This window comes from Dipteris shenzhenensis, chromosome 9 (assembly GCF_047967505.1).
Source record: "Dipteris shenzhenensis isolate YYH24624 ecotype China chromosome 9, Dip_SZ_1.0, whole genome shotgun sequence".
Lineage (NCBI taxonomy): Eukaryota > Viridiplantae > Streptophyta > Polypodiopsida > Gleicheniales > Dipteridaceae > Dipteris > Dipteris shenzhenensis.
In genome coordinates, this window is record NC_141604.1 from 15663637 (window position 1) to 15685148 (window position 21512).

The 21512-nt window shown below is 43.8% G+C and overlaps 1 protein-coding gene across 1 annotated transcript in view; it reads left to right on the plus strand.

Annotated features, from left to right (window-relative positions):
* Positions 1-240: 240 nt before the first annotated feature.
* Positions 241-21512, plus strand: part of LOC147898269 (vacuole membrane protein KMS1-like) — a 53686-nt gene continuing 32414 nt past the window's right edge. The window contains exons 1-4 of the mRNA XM_087379055.1: positions 241-421; positions 8904-9112; positions 9391-9469; positions 9625-9933. Coding sequence (XP_087235181.1) covers positions 406-421; positions 8904-9112; positions 9391-9469; positions 9625-9933 — 613 coding nt within the window. The 5' untranslated portion in view covers positions 241-405. The remainder of the gene's footprint in view (positions 422-8903; positions 9113-9390; positions 9470-9624; positions 9934-21512) is intronic.

A 21512-nucleotide genomic window follows, 5' to 3' on the forward strand; every position in this document is an offset into this window, starting at 1 on the left:
ACAACGTCCCATATGGGTGACCAACACGAGGCTCCGAGCTGCCCTTGGGCTTGAACACCCACAGATCTTTGACCACGAAAGCTAGACGCTTTCTTTTACTTAGCACTCACGCCACACTCATCCACCCGTGGTCCTATATCGAGGGGTGACCGGTGAGCAAACGGTCCAACTCACACACACACACACCCCCACCAAAAACCACATGCTAGCGGGAGCCTCCAAGCCCAAACGAGTAAGATTATTTTAAGTTACTAAATGCGTAAGCGGCTTGTCGGCCAAATTTACAAATTGAGAACTTCATCCCATTTTTGATGCTGGCGTTGGCGTACATTGCCGGAATCTAGTTTGCAAATTGCCGTCTCCTCTTCCCTTTCTTGCTTTTGCAGTTGGATTGCCCTGTTCATCATGCGGGAGAAGCCAGGTTTTATGTCTCTCTGCGACTTTGTCTCATTGTCTCTTTTGTTGCTATCGAATCTCCGCGACTTCTTTTCCTGCATATTTGGCGGCAACCTTCTTTGCCTTCCTCGTAACACGATCTTGGCTCAGACGTCGTCCGCACGTTTACTTTCATACTAAAAAAGAAGTTTCATGCTGCACCTAACCCCAGAATTCATTAACTTTAGCGATGGCGACGACATTGCAGCTTCGTAGCAAGTGTGCCGATAGATGATCAAGATCCATAGTCTATCAACAACTTTAGGCTTTCCATGTATCTTCGTTTAATAGCTGGGCAATTTCAGATCTCTCTTGCAATCGTCGAAATTATAGTTTGAGAGATGCTCCTTTTTTTGAACAAGCGCTGCGACACAGATTCGCTTGAAAGCTGGCGAATTCTGAGAGAAAAGGGGATATTCCTAATAACCTTATCATCAAGCTCAGGGATGCGTAGGAAAAAGTCAGCTTCTAAGACTCATCTCCATTTGGATAAAGTAAGACCTATCAAAGGGAGAGTGTGGTGAATTGAAGAAATTACATGCAGCAGGAAAATGGACGAGTAAAGCATATTGGGATTAATTCTTGTTTTGCAGAAATTGAAACATGCAGGAAGTATATTAAAACTTTAGCAGCTCGAGTGGTAAAAGAAGAGGAAACAAGCATTTCATTTAATTTTCACATAGTGAGGTGCGTTACACCTGTTCTCTAGTGAAAACAGGATACCTTTCTTTTATTTTTTCAAGGTTTTCCCAATAAGGACAGACTGCGACTTCAATGCTGGAATTGTATTGATCTATGCATATTATCTCGATGGAACAGATGGATAGGGATGAGCATAGAGGGATTGGATGAAGCTAACTTCACAGCCAGGTGTAAGCATTTGCTCACCTTATATGGATGATTTGACCTTTAATCTGCAATAATGGTCTATGGAAGAGGCAAGCTCCAACTATCTTAAGAGTTCATAGTTCACGTCATCAGTGGGTTCAACTTAGGGGGCAGGATTGTGATATTTCTCCACGGGCTATTACTCAACACAGAAGTAGCAAGGTAAGATAGGAATTGGAATTGAGGTTGACAAGTATGACCCTAAAACTCTAGGATATAAAGATAAAGTAGGAATCTTAATTGCTGAAGCAGACAGCGCTTGAAAGGAGGTCTCTGCAATGGGTGGAGGTCTCTCTTGGCTATCTTTGAGGTTCTCACCTCTCAGCTTGAAAGCAGGAGCTGTGAGCCCTTGTGCAGGAGCTTATGATGTGCCCTCTGAGCTCTCAGTAATTGCCCATCTCCAAGACGAATAGAGCCCTGCACTGCTGGATTTTACAATGAGTCACTCGAGGCCAAAGCTATCTTGAAAGTGGCAATGTATTGTAGGCTGGGCATCGAAAGATCTGGTAGCCCTCTGTCTCAACCTCATGCATGCCACATATTAGGTACCAGTGCTGATCTGTTGGGATCCTGGACGACATTTGGATCATTCTGGAGTGGCCAATGCGATCCATGAGCCACTGGATCAATGCTGGTTGGCCAAGGCTGACCTTGGAGTAAGCCAAGTTTGTGTGGCTGACCCCATGGTCAGCCATATAGCCAACCTGTAGGGCCTCTTAGGCTGTAAATACGGTCTTAGCCCCCCGAGTAGTGTGCTGTTTACCTTATCTTTAAAGAATTCAATGAATTTTATTTTAAGGGTCTCAGATTTTTCTTTCAGGTAGTAGATGTATATTCCTTGAATAATCATCTATAATTCTCAAGGATGCGACTTTTCCTTGAACCTTATTTGGAAATTTGTCATGATTGTGTTATCCCATGATACACCATTATTTTCTCCTGTTGAAGATGAGGTAGGCCACTTGCAAAGCCTTTCCTGTTCATAAGAACCAGACTTTGCATGTTTTAAGTGTCCAAACCTTTTATGCCATAAGACTTCTTTGATATCCAGTGGGAATATATAGAGGCTTTGAAGAGAGGAGGCTGACTTATATAAGCCTTCTTTCTTAACTCCTGTGACTATGATTTTAAAGCCATCGGCCTTGTCCCCTATGATAGTTGTCTGGTGTGATGGTATGTTTGCAGACTCTATTATTGGTTTAAACTATGAGGGTGTGAGCCTGCTAGTTCTTATTGTCATATAACTACCAACTATGTCTCTTCTCAGGTCCCTCCACTGTACCCACAGCTTTGTGGCCTTGAGAATATTCTCAAGCTCGAATTTCCAAATGCTGTAGTTGGTTTCATACAACTTGATATTTTTAGGAAGAGGGAATTCACTAGTTTGACTCATTGTGCTTCATGTTGGAAATGTTACCTCCCCATCTGTAGGCCCCCAAATTAGGAGAGCATGGGGGAGGGAGACCTCGGGCAGGATATGCCCAGAGAAGGAAGAAAGAAGGGGCTGCCACATGGACAGCAAACAGGCTGCCATGTGGGTAGCTCAATGGTGCAAATACATCGCAGAAGGAAGGCACCTTGGAAGACTCACTGAGATCTGGACAGAGAGTCTACATACGTCGAAGTGGAGCACGCGGGCTTAGAGATCTAGAGGTATCCGGCAGATAGTAGAAGAACCTTTTGGTAAGATCAAAGGACCACGATTTGGTGGGACTTTGGATCTATCTTTTGTATTGTGTCCATAGGAAACATATTGTTTTGGTGGATTCTATATCTGGCTTGGATCATTGTCTGTTAGCTAGTCTGCACATCTATGTGAAGCACATTAGGATAAGAAGTTTGTGATTCCACCCACACCACACATTGTGTGAGCTCCTGGGCTATTCTATCAGTCTACCGCTATGAGTATCCTCTATTGGTTGATTTCTAACATGGTATCAGAGCCCAAGTAGGAGGCTCACAATTGTTGGAGCTTGAAGGTAGGGACCTTACTGAATGACGACCCTGATTCGAGGCTCTAGGGAATCGACTTCCACACTGGAGGATTGTGTCTTTGTGAGGAGGGTGACTCGGGTTCAGTCAGGTGTGTACAAAGTTCTTGTCTACAGTGTTGCTAGCAGTGGAGATGTTGATTTCAGAGGCAGAAGCCTCTTCAGCCACTGCTCTCCCTTCGTCCTCCTCCAGTGGAGTTCCTTCTTTCACCATCCCTAACTTTGATGAGTCCGGGAAACTTGATGGGACTAACTATCCTGTCTAGAAGGTGAAGATTAGGAGTCATTTAGTGGCTCAGAAATTGTGGAAGCTAACAACAGGAGCGGAGGCGAAGCCGGTGGATATGGTGGACAAAAAGGATCTATCTCATGCAGATCCTTCAAAATGGCCAATGCCTTTACTGACGTGTCAGTCTTATTGAGTCCGCCGATCAATGCCAAGGCGTGGGCATCTCTATCCTCCCATGCTTCGAGTTCCTCTCCATCTACCGGTATAAGGATCTTCCATCAGGTCGGTACAAATAGTGGGCTACCAGCCCCTATAAAAGGGCCCCCTTGGGGGGCATAACATCATCCAGCAGGTCAGCCATCAAAGGAGCAGATAGGAGCAGCTTACCCTCATCCTTTAACCTACAACCCGGAGGTAAAGCAGTGCTGGAGGTGGTGCTTCATCCTTAGCTCACAGGGCTGAACCCTAGGCTGTCTACCAGGGCAGCTGGACGCTGATTTGGACAGAGAATCTACATATGCTCGAAGCGGAGCACACAGGCTCAGAGATCTACAGGTATCTAGCAGATAGTAGAAGAACCTTTTGGTAAGATCAAAGGACCACGATTTGGTGGGACTCTGGATCTATCTTTTGTATTGTGTCCATAGCTTTGGACAGAAATATATTGTTTTGGTGGATTCTATATCTGGCTTGGATCATTGTCTATTTGTTAGTCCGCACATCTATGTGAAGAACATTAGGATAAGAAGTTAATGATTCCACCCACACGACACGCTGTGTGAGCTCTTGGGCTATTCTATCAGTCTTCCGCTGTGCGTACCCTCTGTTGGTCGATTTCTAACAGTTCATGTATCATGCAGACTAGTTGTGTTGGACAATTAATCAGGTAAAAGTATAAACACCTATGCAAACGACTACTGAAATCAAATGCCAAATAGATAGGCACGAGCGCTCACATCCCTGCAAAGACACTATGCTCCTCCTTAAACCTGCAACTGCCTCTGGGCACTGTTGTGCTCTTCTCTCAGTGTGAGGCTAAAAGAGAATGCATGGTGACAAAGTTTTTTATGATCTGTGGTCTATTACATGCCTTATGGGGTGTATACAGGGTGCCCATCAATATCTGATATCGGTGTGACAAGTTAAACTGATTGGAATAACAGCAGCAAGTTGCTAGTGGGCTTGGCTGCTGTTTTCAGCAAAAAATACACTTGTAAGGCCCTTAAAAAATTCCTTCAGATTTCGTCAATGAGAGAAAAAGGGATTCTGTGTACAGAGATATTTCTGTCAATCTGTGGGTTCTTGGCTAGATCTCCGCTGCTTTGTAGAGGGTACCGAAGTTGCTCTTTCTGCTATTCCCTATTGGGTTTCCTTCTTCATGCACGTATATAAGTACACAATGTCTCCTTGTTGGCAAAAGGATTACTAGAAACGTCTCGCGAAATGCATTTTGAATGTTTAGTTTAGAGGGATTGTTTGGAGTTTTGCCTAGACACGCGCTCTAGTTATACATTGAAAATACACGAGATTCCGTGGGTCTTTAGAAATCCAGTATAGCTGCTTATGCTTGGGCACTGATGACGACATAAGTGTTGCTTTGCTTGCTAAGTATGTCTTCCTTTTGTTTTTCATAAAAGTTTTTGTTTACCTCTTTTTTCTTTCTTTCATTCTTATTTATTTTCTGTGTAGATTTTTGGTCTTTATTCTAAATTTGTATGATTAGACATATTCTAGTCTTACAAAGGTATTAAAAAAAATAATTATATATATATAATGTAACTGTATAGATAATTGTTAATATATAAATTCTATCATATATGGACTTTCTCTCAAAAGCAAAATAACAAGCTGAGAGGCATGCCTTCGGCGGTGCGGCGGATTTTGTGCAAACGGTCCATATTTCCTTTGTTCCATCCCCCTCTTGTATTTGGATTTGTTGAAAGGTCCTAGGGGCACACCGCTTCCGGGCCAACAAGGCTTCCAGAGGCATCCTGCTTTCATAGGCAACGGGAAATTTGTCAAAGGCAACAAGGCATTTCAACTCCCTTCCCTTCCCTTCCCTTCCCTTCCCTTCCCTTCCCTTCCAGTGAAGTGAAGTGTTAGGACATGGATCTCAGAGGAGCTCACCCTGACTTAGCTCAAAGCAAGAGCTATAGAATTGGCTAAGTGAAAGATGCTTGAAAGTGGGTTGTTATAGAGATGGGAAAGCATTAATCAAAGACTTTAAATCTAGACCCAAAGACTCTCATTCTTGAACTGATGTAACTGGTGGCTGATTATGCTTGTGAGACGTCTCGAAGACATTAATAGATCTCTCTCTCTATGTCTCTCTCTCCACACATACACCGCATGCACACAGTCATGCACACACGCACACAGACTATATTGCACTTTGCGCACATACACATGATAAAAAAACCAAAAACACAAAATTTAGTGCATGTACATAGACTACATGTAGTACACAGTGCACACACATGCACATACGGAAAATTATAGTGCACAGTGTGCACTAATTAACACATGGTAAAAAACCATACACATAAAAAATAGAGTGCACATACACAGACTATAGTACAAATCGCACACATACAAGAAACAAAAAACCATATGCATACATGTACACATACACATACATGTACACACACATACAAGAAACAAAAAACCAACCCTAAGCCAACCCAAATTAAACATAAAAAAATAAATGTATTTCAAAACACACCTTTTTTTTGGTAAAAGAAAATTTGCATTAAGAAAGCATTTACTTTCATAACTGTCCTAGAGTGGGACAGTTACTCCTCACAACAAAATACTGACAACTAAAAGTAGTAAAAGTTGCTCCGGTAAAGAAAGCCCCCCCCGCCCCACACACACACATGAAAATGATGTTTTGTTGCCATGTTTCGTAGAAACGTTTCTGTTCGAAATGTTTTGTTGCATTCCAAAAGTGACAGTAGAAGCAGTGAAGCCAAGAGCAATCACGCAATCACACAATCCAATCTAGCCTGCGTGATTGCAGATTGGATTACGTGATCAGTGGCTCAAGGTGACAACAATAGTAAAGCCATGAGCAATCACGCAATCATAATGCACAAACTTAATCTAGATTGCTGCAAATGGAAAAGCCAATCATTGATGGTGATGGATGCACACAATTGAAAGCGCAGCAACTAACTACAAAATGCACAATGAACTGAGGAGGTGAGAAGGTGTGAGGGTGAAGCTACTCTTTGACCTCTTAGAAGGGTAAAGATCAACCCACGCATGTGGCATTGATATAGTGTACCCAAGTAGAATGCACTAGACACGTGCATTAGTGTACCCATGTGGCACTGATACATCGTACCCAATTAGAATGCTCTAAGACATGTGCATTGATGCAATACTAACATTTGATTGCCTGCCCTAGAGTGAATGAGGTAGTGAGTGCATGCTTGTGTGACACGTGGCAAACCCACCCTAGTTAGACTAGTAGAATAGTGTGTGGCACCCATCCCCTACATTCATGGTGAATGCATGTGGGGGTATGCTGCCTCATGTCGCCCCTTAAACTTTATAACCGCTTGTGAATGACATGAAGTCATAGGTGGCCTGACCTAGGACCTAAGGTTCAACTACCATTGTATTGGAACCATTAATAATCCTAACCACCAAGTGACCTCAAGGGTGGGTTAATGAAGTAAATCCATAGTTCGTCAGGATGTGATGATCTTAGTTGTATGAGAAAATATCATGGTTATTGCATGGAAGATATCAGAAAAGGGAACAGAGGGTATATGCAGCCTAAGACTAACCTTAGATAGAGTCAGAGAACCAAGAACTAACATGATGGTGTTCAAGCTTCTTTGTACTTAGATGGATGTGCAGCAAGTAAAATGGACAATGCACAATCGAGAGATGTGGAACCAACAAATATATGTTTCCAATCCAATGTGGACACGATACAAAAGAGAGATGTTAAGTGTGCCACCCTCTACCAGAAAAGTGCTGGCTAGATGTGGACCCCTGAATACTCACTTATGTGGCACTTCCAAACATTTGGCTTGTGTGCTCCTCGAGCTTAAGTGGGCCTCATAGTCGTGCCCCACAAACACCTTTAGATGATCCTCCCAGACACACACATAAGGCAATGCTTGCCTGGAATCTCGATCTCCTTGCTGGTCTGAAACACAGCCAAAGGTGAGGCACAAGCTCCCCCTTTGATCTGTCTTCCTTGCTGCTGTTAGGGCAGCCAATTGGTGAAGACACCTTGACCTTTGTCGGCTGCACTCAATCTCTTGCTTTGCTGCTCCAAGTCCTCCTGGATGAAGCCCAAATCCTGGCCAACCGACTGGGACTGACCGAGATTGGCCGAGATTGACCGAGACTGGGACTGACCGAGATTGGCCGAACCAACCAGTCTGTAAACCGCGACCCAGCCAGTTGGGCACCTGACTGTCCTACTGGCCCCGCCTGGCCATGTGGCATCCAGCCACTAGTCCAGGCTCTTCTGCCCAGGTCCCGGGTCCTTTTCCTCACCATTCCCTGGCCCAAAACCTCCACAGATCAGCCACCTATTTTTCTCCTGGTGTTCCACCTCCTCCTGGACCTTTTCCTGCTCTGGAAAGTCTGTCCCAGATCTATACAGCCTGCTGCAAGCCATCTGTACAGAGGCGCCTCTGCTCTGGACTGTTTCTGCAGCGTCCTGGGATGCTGATGTCACATTCCAGCCTCTCAAACCTGCTCCTTTCTGCCCCGTACTGTCCCTGAATGACGTGTAGCAATTCCATACAGTTCCAGGCCTCTAGGAAGGCTCTGACCTGCCAGGTATGCTTCTGGATGTGCTGCCTACATGGCAGCCTGTGCTGCCCATTTGGCAGCCCCTTTCTGCGTGAGTTTTCTGCCCACATGGGAGCCCATGTGCTGCCTATGTGGCAGCCCTAATTTCTCTGTCAGTTTGGCCTATGTGACATGCTCAATCAATGCCCAATGCGGACCAACACTTCCTGGCCCACTGCCCCCATGCTCTCCTCTTATGGGGGCTTACAGATGGGGAGGTGAACTTCCCAACAGAAGGTCTTCAATATTTGAAGTGCAAAAGCACTTTTTATCGTGGGTGTTCTTCTTGCTGGTAATTTATGTGAAATTGTGATTCGGTGTGACTGCCCTTCTGCCATGTTGAATCGAAAATGATGGATGTTGGGTGTTGATGTTCTTTGCAAGACTCAGGGGTGGAATGTTTTAGAGCAGGAGGGACCTTTATTGCAATATTCATGTAAAAAATGATATAAAGCCCATATAAGGCAAAGCGATGAATCTAGCAATTTTTTTGTGTCTAGGTACATTATATTGAATTTTATCTGAATTTGTTGACCTTTCAGGGCTAAGGAGGGATCATGAGATAGACTACGAAGGACTGGTGTTGACAAAACGTCCATATGATACTCTGAAGTTTTTCACAATGGCTATGTTCCAGTATTTTCAGCAAACAATGATGTATCTCGTATCGCACAAGCTTCTCCTACTGTTTACCTGCCTTGTCCTTTCTGGTTGGAGCTCGCTTTACATTGTTAAAGGTCCACACGAGCAGGTGATTTAGGAATTCCATAACTTATGGGGGATTATATGTATGTTTCACGAGTATATGGGCTTCCCTCAGCTTCCAAACATTTACAATGCTTGTTACTGAGTAGCTATTTAGTGCACTGTATGCATGCTGAGCTTATCCGATTTGTTTTCTGTGCATAATTGCAGTGTATCAGTTTGGCAGGGGTGCCCTATGTTTTGATAACATGTGAAGCTTGTTTTTTCTTGTCCTTAGTTCCATTGTGTTCTAGTAAACTCCTTGCTTTTCTTATGTCCTGACAGTTCATGAAGGAAGCGTCAGCATACTTGCGATATGCTTTCTGGTGGGTTGGGCTTGGTACTGCATCATCGATTGGATTGGGTGAGTGTTTGTTGCACCTAATCTTCAAATGGTTGGGAAAAGATTCAATTTATAGGTGCAAAAAGCTGATACACATTCATTTATTGAGCAACTTTATTGATATATATATTAATTTACCAAGTGACATTTTTGGTGGTTGTGCAAACCCCTTGCAGGTTCTGGTTTGCATACGTTTGTTTTGTATTTGGGACCCCACATTGCTATGTTCACAATGAAGGCCACTCTCTGTGGAAGAGTCGATCTGAAACGGGCTTATTATGACACAGCTATGTTTGGAACTGAATCAACATGGGCACTGGAAGACTGTTTGTATTATGGGAAGCCGTTGTACCCAAAGGCAGCTAGTTCTGAGCGCTTCAGGGTGCCCCTGTGGGCAATTCTGCATGAGGTGCATTGGGAGGCCATCCTTTGGGGAGTGGGGACTGCACTAGGGGAGCTGCCTCCATATTTTGTTTCAAGAGCTGGTCTGAAGCTTCTCTCTCTCTCTCTCTCTCTCTTTCTCTGTGTGTGTGTGTGTGTGTGTTCTCTCTCGCGAGCGTTTGTTTTATGGTCAGTCAGAAGTATGGATTTTTGATATACCTGTGAATTTTCTATGTGACTGCTTCCAAAGTTGTTTGAGCCAGCTCCCTTTATGTAGCTCTGCTTGAGTGCATCTTATATCTGGGAATCTGCCCTTTGCCTCTCCAGATGTGTGTAGCATTAACGTTTCTAAAAGATGAATGATAAAATAATTTATGTTTCAGGTAAATCAAGGAAATCTAGTTTCTCAGAAGTTAGTGTAACATGCACGCTCGCTCGCATGCCTGTACGTACGTACACACACACATTCTCCTTACACACCTGCAATTAGAGCTACTACGATCGAGGTGCAACCAAGGTAACTTGTCTTAGTTTTGAAGCAACTAGATGCAAATTGCCAATTTCCAATGTGATAAGAGACCTTGGATCCCTAAAGATTCTTCTACTTGGATAGCAGACTTTGAAACTTCTTTCTGCCTGGCTTTTAATAGGTACAAATCCTTGGAAGGATATAGTCAAAATTTTGTGCATTTTAAGAAAGGCTCCCTTAGAAAAGTAGTAGGAAAGGACAAAAACATGAGCAGTAACATGCCCTAAAGAACTGCCAATGAAAGGGGACAACGCCTTATTAATGCAACAACAAGGGCTACAACTTCCCATGCATTGTAAGGTTTGTACCAATGTCTGCATAATTGAAGGCCTTTTTGTCCTAATGTTTTTGCTTATTTTGAAGCAATCACAAGGTGCTTCCAAACCTCTCTCTTTGTTAGAAAAGAGTGGTGGAGGTTGCTAGCTACAGCCAACCCTCCCTGCAGGTGGAAGGTAAACAAAGAGATAGTGCTTTGGAATCACACAAAGCTAAAATCAAATCCAACTTCTTTCCGTGGTGTGCTACTGTAGAGAGAGAGAGAGAGAGAGAGAGTTATATTAATGTCTTTGGGAGGCCTCACGGGCCCATGAGACAAAGTACAATCAGCAGAATAGCTCATACAAGTCAGCGATGGGCTGAAGCAAAGCGCTCGCTAAGGCCCTTGCTGATTGCTAGGGGGATTGGTGACCACTATTAAACTAAATAGTGGTCATTTACATTCAGTGACAGAAAATTCTCATAAATCTTTTCTATGTTGTGAGTATTTGCTGAGCTATTTTGTGTGTTAATCCAGAGAACTTTGCTACGGTGTTCCAAGGTTCTTTTATGTAGCTTCCAGGCTTGTGGATTGGCTGTTCCCAATAGACTCTTCTTTATTGCCACTATATCCATGTTTCTCCTTGAGGTGTGCATATGTTCGGCATTTCAAAAGCACATGCTGCTCATCTTCTATTTCCCCTGCAGGACAGATTTTGCATAATCTTTCCTTTCTTGGAATTTTGGCCAAATCGATTTGGCTCTCTCCACTTCTAGCTCATGTGAGCTGGTCCTTAGTTTGCAGATTAAATGCCTTTTAAATATTGAAATGTCTTCCCCAAGATATTTCTGCATTGCATAACTGTCCAATTGGTTGGTTTTCCGTTTGTAAAACTAGGACTGGCAAGCTTGTGGTTGGGCATACATGTATTTTTGTTTCAGCTTTGGTTCTTCCCAATGTTATTACACGTGGTGTTTTGATCTTCCAAGGCTCAATGTATTATTTTCCTCTTTGGGGTCCCCAGATTAAGGAGCTCAACATTTATGCACCCAATCTAAGGAGGGACCATGTCGCATTTTGGAGAAAGATTTGTAATTGGCAGCCACACGTTGATGCTTGGATAGTAGGAGGGGACTTTAACATGGTACCTTTTGATAAGAGGGGGCAAGGAAGGTGTCATCCTCATAGTTGCATGGATCATAGTTGGTTTGAGGACTAGTTGCTGTAAATATTGCAAAGTCAAAGCATAAGTTGACCATTTATTGATCATAATTAGTGAGCTCCTTTTAATTAATTATGTTCAAAGAGTTACCTTTATTTGGTCAAAGTCTTGACTCCGGTCAAAGATACTTAACCTCGGTTAAGTAAGCTTAACCTCGGTTAGGAAGATCTGGCTTCGGCCAAGGTTGTTAACCACGGTTAACCAAGTAATTAAAGTGCTGACTTCGGTAAGAGAGTGTTGAATTTGGTCAACGAGACTTGGCTCACGCCAAGAGGGTAACCTTGTTAACCAAGGTGCGCCAACTTTGGTTGGAGAGATGTGCCAATTTCGGTTGGAGAGACTTGATCGTAATTAAGGTGCTTTGACTGTCGGTCAATGCTCTTAATTATGACCAAGAGGGTTGGCCTTGGTCGACGAGAGAAAGTGTTCTATGTTTATGTGTTATGTTTGCCTGGTGGGGATGCCCATAGTAACTTACTTGATTGTTGCAGGTATAAGAAAGGTTCCAGACTTGGGCATTGCGGAGCTTTATGAGCGATTAGGAGTTATTTGCATGACTAAGTGCTAAGAAGACCCCAGAAGACCTTACCCATGGACATGGGAAAAGAATTAGGCTAGAAATTCGACAAGTGGCAACTTGCCAAAAAAAAGAGCCTTGAGCTCCTTTGTATTTTTGATTCACCTTGAAAATTTGGTGTAACACAGCCCTACGCTGAATTCTGTAACGAATTATCTCCCTTGAATAAAATACCTGGGGGGGGTCCAGCCCGACATGTTGTCCTGGGCCCTAGCATGGTTGCAAAGAGAGGCTGAGAGAGAGAGGACACATGAGAGAGTGTTTGCAGTTTATCGAGACTTTTGCATTAGAGACAAAGAGCTGTTCGTAGTAATGAATTTGGGGCTGATTACATAGCTGTTCGTAGTAATGAATCTGGGGCTGATTTCATTGGCATCAGAGCTTTGGCTCGCTGTCTATCATGGCAGTGACGATCAAAGATGGCAAGGAGATGGATAATTTGCCTTGCACGGCCAGTTGCGTGAGCAGGAGCGGTTGGAGAGTATGCAAGCAAGTTTGCAGCTAGCAACTCACGTCAGATGCTGATTGAGATTGCCGACAACACTGACGGATGACCGACGATACGTCTGTAGTAAAGCATGAATTGCGCAAGGGCTCCAAGAGCATTTCTGAACGGGCATGTGTTGGCGTGATGGTAAAACGTGAGTGTTTGATGGAAGTTTTTTGTTCCGAACCATTACCGGTGCACCTTCCGTCGAAAGATTGACGAGGTGCAATGACCTATGTGCTGAGTCCTTGAGAGAATTGTGCGTCTGAGTGCAGCCTGGTGTAGGCCTACCAAAATGAACAGACGAAAAATTTCCGACAGGTCGTCGCCCTCTTTCTTCTGTGCTTCACTGTTGTGCAAGAGGCGGAACGCTGATATGGCGACTATAGTGACTCCCTAGATGATAGCGCTGATGTGGTAGGCAAGGCAGCCAACTGACGTGCTAGTGCACGTGTGAGGTCTGATGTGGCACACGGGTGACATGTGGCAGATACAGCTGACATGGCAGCCAAGTGGCAGACCATGGTCAGTTAAACCTTGGTCAGTTGACCCTGGTTAGAGAACTGGTCAGAGGACAACCTAACTAGACTAGAACTGGTTCAGTTAATCAGTTTGGTTCAGTTAGTAGGTACAGATCAACTAGTCTGTTTATCCAACCAACAGATTGAAACTTTCGGGAAAGAGGGTGAAGGTATGGAACGAAGAAAGAGAGAGTGCAGGTACGTAACGAGTCAATAGATTAATAGTCACGTCAAACTTTAGATAGATGATAAGACACAAGTACAAAGTACCTGTACCTAGACCTAGGACTAAGTGTCCTAGGTGTCACATAGGACTAAGTGTCCTATGTGGCCTAAAAGGCTACTAACACTATAAGTGCCTACACTTATGCCTACAAGGCACATACCATGGCCTATAGGGCATCACTAGAACCACCAGAAGATGGCCTACAAACCCCCCTCCATGGGATGGGCTGAAGTACTCTGGAAATGTCTCAGAATACCTGGTAGTTTCTGGTCATGGTGGCACATGTTCATCCAAAAGGATATAGCCACCTATGAATGTACAAGGAATGTCAGATCATGTATCAAAGGGAACCAAGTGTAAAGCCTGTCGGAAGACTTCGAACTTGGGACGAGGAAGTGCCTTTGTAAACATATCTGCGATGTTGTTCTCTGTGGGAAGATAGGACAACTCTCTGTCTCCTGCTGACAACCGCTCCCGAACATAATGATAGTGAACTTCAATATGCTTGGTACGCGCATGAAACACTGGGTTACGCGCAATGGCCAAAGCACTCTGGCTGTCAGTGTAGACAATAGTGGAGGATGTTTGGCAAATACCAAGATCTGTAAGTAACTGTTGAAGCCAAACACACTCTACTGTAGCGGTCAAAGCTGCCCTGAACTCAGCCTCACAGCTAGACGTGGCAACTGTCGGTTGCTTCAATTGCCAGTATGTGACACTCTGGTGTCGGAACATCCTGCCTAGTCACTATCCGTGTAAACATGCATGGTAAGTGAACCTTGATCACCATAGAAGAGGGCTAAATCCTGAGTGCCTCTGAGATATTCGAAGACTCTCTTCACTGCCTGCCAATGCTGTGAACTGGGCATGTGCATGAATCTGTTGAGCTGAGATGCTACATACTACAAGTCAGGTTTGGTGTGACATAAATAAATAAGGCATCCAACAGCCTGCTGATAAAGAGTGATATCACATGGTGGGCTCCCATCATGAGCTGAGAATTTGAAGCCAGGGTCCACTGGAGTAGAGATTGGCTTGCAATCCTCAAACTGAAAACGGAGCTGTCCAATATACTTGGACTGAGACATCATGATACCCCCCTCAACATGAGCAAACTGAATGCCCAAATAATAATGGAGCCGTCCCATGTCTGACATGTCAAAAATCTGCTGCAAATCAGCCTTGAAAGCTGCAATTTGCTGAGTATCTGGGCCCGTGATAAGCATATCATCCACATATAAAATCAGCACTAAAAAATCAGATCCACTCACACGGACATAAAGAGTGGGTTCTGTGGGACTATTTCGAAAACCAAGGGATAGTAAGTGTGCATGAATTTTGGCATACCATGCCCTGGGTGCCTGCTTCAAACCATAAAGGGCTTTTCTAAGCCGGCATACCTTATTGTCAGAATTGACAACCTCAAAGCCAGGAGGTTGTGTGACATATACTTCTTCCTGCAGATCCCCATGAAGAAAAGCGGTCTTGATGTCAAGTTGGTGCACTTGCCAATGATGATGGGCTGCAATGGCAATGACACATCTAATGGTAGTAATCCTGGATGTGGGAGCAAATGTCTCCTCAAAGTCAATGCCTTGTTGTTGGGCATACCCTTTTGCAACAAGACGGGTCCTTTTGCAACAAGACGGGCTTTGTATCGATCTATGCTACCATTAGATTTCCTTTTTAATTTGTAGACCCACCGCGTTCCAATGGCATGCTTGCCGGGAGGGAGATCTACTAATTCCCATGTGTCATTTTTGGCAATAGATTGTAACTCAGCTTTCATTGCATCCACTCCACTCTTTGCTGTCAAAAGCATCTTTATGGCACAGAGGCTCTTCATTGCAAGCTGTAGCAAGGAGTGCAAACTCAAGAAAGTGACCATGTTGTCTATTCCCTGATTGTCCGGGCAGCAAAAGGCTGATCTTGTTTGCTGTCCCTCAATGTATCAAGAAGCCATCTGGGAACTTGCCTTTGCTGTCTATTGACAGCTCTTTCTTCAATGACTGCATCATGAGTAGTGGGATCATTTTGTGCCAGAAGAGAAACCTGCAAATCAGCATGAGGTTGTGGCTGATTATTGCTTAGTGGAGGGCCTGCAGGAGGCTCATGTTGCTGGTCAAAATCCTCTTCTGATGATGGCAGAGGTAACTAGGATTCAAAGGCATCAAACATGTCAACATCTGGCTTTGCCTTGCAGTCCACAAGAGGAGAAGCTGAATGTTCAGCAAAGATCACATCTCTACTGACAATAATCTTTCCAGTATTTGGTTGATATAACCTATACCCTCTGCTCTCTTGGCTGTAACCAATGAATATGCATTTGATTGCCTTGTCATCATGCTTATGTCTCAGCTGAGATGGTACATGAACATATGCAAGAGACCCAAAAACTTTCATGTGTGAAAGTGAAGGCTTCCTGCCTTTCCATGCTTCATAAGGTGTAATAGTCTTCAATGCCCGTGTAGGTGATCTATTCAGCACATAGTTGGCACACATTACTGCATCAAGCCAAAATTTATTGGGCAAAGACTTGGCCTTAAGCATGCATTTGGCCATCTCCATTGTGGACCTGTTTTTCCTTTCAGAAACAGGATTCTGCTGAGGAGTGTAAGGAGTAGTGCATGAGTGAATAATGCCCCGTGAGGATAGAAATGCATCAAACTCCTTTGACATATACTCACCCCCCCTATTTGTGTTGAGGGTGACAAGCTTGTTTCCTGATTCATTCTCAACCATATTCAGCCATCTCTGAAAGCATAAGAAAACTTCAGATTTGGCCTTTAAAGGATATACCCAGCAATACCTTGTGAAATCATCAATGAGAGTCATGAAATACTTGTATCCTCCAATGGCATTTGTCCTCGTTGGGCCACAGACATCACTGTGTACTAGCTGCAATTTCCTTTGTGAGAGCTTGGGACAATTCTTTTGAAAAGGAAATCGATGCATCTTACCCAAAAGACAACCCTCACACACATGTTTGGAAACTGTGCGAGTCTGAGGTACATCATTTGCCATCTGCTGTGAATGTAGCTTTGCAAGAGCTCTATAATTGAGATGGCCCATTCTCTCATGCCAAAGATGAGTTTCAGCAAGTTGTGAATCTGAAATAGCCAATGCTTCAATAGAAAGTGCAGCTGGATGATGATCAAGGTGATAAAGCCCTTTTTGCAAAGTGCCAGTGAGAACTATGGCATTGTCATCATGAAGATCATATACTAGGCATCTGTAGCCATCAAAAATTACTCTGAAACCTGAAGTAGCAATTGCTGAAATTGAAATCAAGTTGACTTCAATGCCAGGCACAAAAAGAACATTTGTCAGAATGACAGGATGGCTGGAAATGGATGTGAGCTGCACATCTCCAACTCCTTTTACAGCATATGAAGCATTATTAGCACATGTAACAGTCCCCCCTCGAGGTGCATCAGCTAGAGAATGAAACAACTGTCTACAAGATGTGACATGCTTGGAAGCACCACTATCAAAGTACGAGGACTGAGCATCATTAGCAGTAAAGAGTGCATCAGCTTTGGAGGGATCAAATGAGCAATGGACAGCCCATCCCCAATCATCCTGAAGAGCATGTGCATGTGAAGCATCTGCTGGCTCATGGGATTCAATAGCATGTGAGGCATTAACTGTCAATCCTGCTTTCTTTTTCTCCGAAGCAATGCGCTTCTTGCATTCTGAAATGTCATGTCCAGGCTTGCGACAATAGTTGCATCTTTTCTTCTTTCCCTTATCTGCTGTATTTTTAGATGCATGGGAGGAATTGCAGCTGCTATGCGCAGATTTTGGCCTGCCCATAGGCTGGGAAGCCTTGCCTCTTCCTGTCTGCTGTGAAGCAAATGCATGATCAGGAATAATGGCTTGTCTGTTAGCTCTACTTTGCTCTTCCTGCAAAAGCAAAGTAACTAGCTGGTCAAAAGAATAGTGGTCTGGATTACCCATGGCCACTAATCGAAGGGTTGTAGCAAACCCTTGATATGTACCTGGCAGTCCATTCAATGTGGTACTGACAAGCTGTGAATTTGGCACCACCTCATCAATGTTGGCAAGCTGTTCCATGAGGTCCTTGACCTTTGTTAAATATGCATCCATTGACTCACCTTCATTCAGATTCACTTCTTGTAATTGCCTTCTCAAATATGCAACACGAGCTTCATTCCGAATCTGATAGAGAGAAGCCAATTTATCCCAAGCATCCTTTGCTGTCCTGCAAGACCGGATGTGTGGAATAATGATTCTCTTGCATGATAAAGCAATGCATGAATGTGCATTTGCATCTCTTGCGTCCCATCTTGACTGTTCTTGAGTTGGAAGAGCGGCAGCAGGAGTGCTAGAGGAAGAGGCATCAGGAGGAGTACCCCCTGCAGAAGGACCAGCAGTACAAACAACCACTGTAGCATTGGCTGGCCTCAGATCAGCCCCAGAAACAATATTCCACAAATGCTTTGCAACAAGAATATGTTTCATGAGATAAGACCACATCGGATAGTTGGTGCCATCCAACTTATCATCTTCACGAAGAACTCCAAATAAATCTTGATTGTTCCCAGCCATAGCAACTGTGATACCTTGAAAAAGACCTGAAAACCCAAAAGCCTCAAGGCTATCACTGCAAAAAGCTGGCTGTCCCAAAAATGACAGCAAATATCTGCAAAATTTTGACCCAAATCAAAGGGCAAATGCAGATCTGACCCGAATGTGACTGTGACAGGCAATGTTCACTGCAAAAACAGCAAATTTCGCAAAAGCCCCAAATTTATTGAGGGCAAGTAGACTAAAAAGAGGGCAAATGCAGAAAAGCCCCAAATTTTGCTGAAATTTTTGCAAATGTGACCCAATGTATGCAAATCTGACTCAATGTCCTGCAAATGTAACTTAATGTCCTGCAATCTGACCCAATGTACTGCAATCTAAACAAGAAATTACAGACCAAATCCCAAAACTCCAATATTTTTGCAAGAAATTGCAAGCAAAGGAGGTGAAAAGAACTGAAAGCCCCAAATTTGCCAATGTCGTGCAGAAGCCCCAAAACTGTAAATGTTTGTAGATGACTGCAGTAGTGAGATCCAAAAAGGGTTATAGCAAGCAGGAACCAAGAACCTAGTTCATAGCCAATGCCAAAATGGAACCTATAGGTAGATTCGCACGTGTGAAACTGTACGGAATACCCAGAGCAAGTACAAGTTGTATGATCAGCTGTTCTACATGTACATGTGTACGAAAAGCTGGTACAAGCTGCTGACGATTGATCTGTAGGTATACATGTACGGAAGATCGTACGGAAAACAGGTACCTTGTACGGAACATGTACGGTGTAGGTACCTTGTACGGAGAAGTTCCTACATAGGTACAGTTGTACAGAGAAGTTTCTGCACATGTATAGTTGTACGGCATAGGTACCTTGTACTGAGAAGTTCCTATGCAGGTACGGTTGTACAGCGGATCTATCGCTGTAGGTGCTGTTGTACGGAGCAGGTGCAACGGGCAGAACAGCTAGCAACGTAGCTGGGTGGCAGCATTCGGGATCTGTACGAAAGTCCGTACAATCGTACGGATGGAGCGCAAGCTGTTGAAATCTGTGAGTAATGCAGATCCGGAGGCAGGGGAACATGTCCAGTAGCGCTCTGATACCACTGAAGGTACGGAACGAAGAAAGAGAGAGTGCACGTACGTAACGAGTCAATAGATTAATAGTCACGTCAAACTTTAGATAGATGATAACACACAAGTACAAAGTACTTGTACCTAGACCCAGGGCTAAGTGCCCTAGGTGTCACATAGGGCTAAGTGTTTATGTGGCCTAAAAGGCACTAACACTATAAGTGCCTACACTTATGCCTTCAAGGCACATACCATGGCCTATAGGGCATCACTAGAACCACCAGAAGATGGCCTACAGAGGGTAAATGCTTCAGATGCGGCAAAGAGGGGCATATGGCTGCCCAGTGCTGAGGAAAACCTTCAACTCTGAAGGGAAAAGAGGCAGTGAAGCCACGAGGACCACACAAACCCATGGCAGGAGGAATTCCTGATATACTGGGCCATGTTTCAAACCCAGAGGAATGAGAATTGTTGCTATCATGGGGCAAAGTCAGAGACCAGCAAGCGCTGATTTTATTTTATCCAGGGGCTATAGATAACTTTAAATCAGAGGATTTAGCCTTGAGGCCGGGAATAAAGATGGAGGAGTTGGGCAGGGCTCTGGATGCTGACCAGATATTTTGTCGGAATCTTGTGCCAGTCACCCCCTTGACAGGGAAGCTCCGTCTTCATGTACAGAGTTATGTGGATCAGGAAGACTTATTTATTTCTCCACTGAAACATCGTGCTGTAGTCTTGGGGTATGCCTTGGTTTCATCGCAAGGCAGTGAAGTTGACTCTTTTTGAGAGAGTGTTGGAGTTTGTGCATAGGGGCAAAGCACACCATGTGGTTGCAAGGAATAGAGGGGAAACTATTCCCATTGTATCAAATAGTTCTGTTGGAAAAGAAATAAAGTCTGCAGTTTCAGCTTACATGGTTTATGTAAAAGAGAGAGATGTTGAAATTGGATGCTGAAATAAGTGAGGCAGATCAGAATAAAGTTCAGTTTCTTGAAGATTTTAAAGATTGTTTTTCTGACACTTTGCCAGGGGAGTTACCTCTTGAGAGACCTGAAGATCATGGCATAGAACTTATTCCTGGCAGTGATCCACCCAATAGGCCCCCATACAGAGTTAGTGCAACTCAATGAGAGGAGATTATGGCTCAGGTGTAGGACTTGTTGGTTGTTCAAGGGGCTGATTCAGCCCAGTTCTTCTCCTTTTTGCTCCCCCGTAGTGTTGGTACAGAAGAAAGATGGTTCATTCCGTATGTGCGCGCTCTAAATAAAATGACCATCAAGAATAGATTCCCTATTCCGCGCATTGATGATATGCTAGATCAATTAAATGGGCTCAATTTTCAGCAGGATAGACTTAAAGAGTGGCTATCACCAAGTGAGGATACAGCCTCAGGATGTGCATAAGATAGCCTTCCGCACTACTTTTGGGTTGTACAAGTATTTGGTGATGCCTTTTGGATTGACTAATGCCCTAGCTACTTTCAATAAGATGATGGATTGCATCTTCCGACCCTACAGACAGTTTACTGGTGCCTTCTTTGATGACATAATTGTCTTTTCTAAGTCCGAAGAAGAGCACAAGGAACATCTTGCTACAATATATTATATTTCAAGAGATGAGAAATCACCAGCTCTATGCAAACAGCAAGAAAAGTGAATTCTTCCTGGAAGAGATCCATTACTTGGGGCATATAATATGCAAAGATGGGATCTGGCAAAGATCCAAGCCATTCAAGAATGGCCAGAGCTGAAAACTGTACATGAAGGTCGTAGTTTTCTAGGCCTGTGTTCTTACTACAGAATATTTATCAGGCACTTTGCGGACATAGCCGCTCCACTTCACGACCTTACTAAGAAAAATGCAGCTTTCAGATGGGAATTCCACAAAAGACAGCATTCACCACACTCAAAGACAGGCGGCTGATCACAGAGCCAATCTTGATAGTTCCAGATTTGTATCAGCCATTTGATGTGGATTGTGATGCTTGTGGGGAGTGTGTGGGGGCTCCATTGCATCAGAATGGTCATGTAGTGGCCTATGAGAGCAGGAGACTCCAAGATGCAGAGAGATTTCTGAGAATCTATGAGAAAGAGTTGCTGGCTGTAATTCATGCTATCCATACATGGAAGTATTATCTTTTGACAGTTAAAACAGATCACCAAAGTTTGAGATATTTCTGACTCAGACAAAGCTCTCCGAGAAGTAAATGAAATGGGCAAACATGCTATCAATGTACCATTTATCCA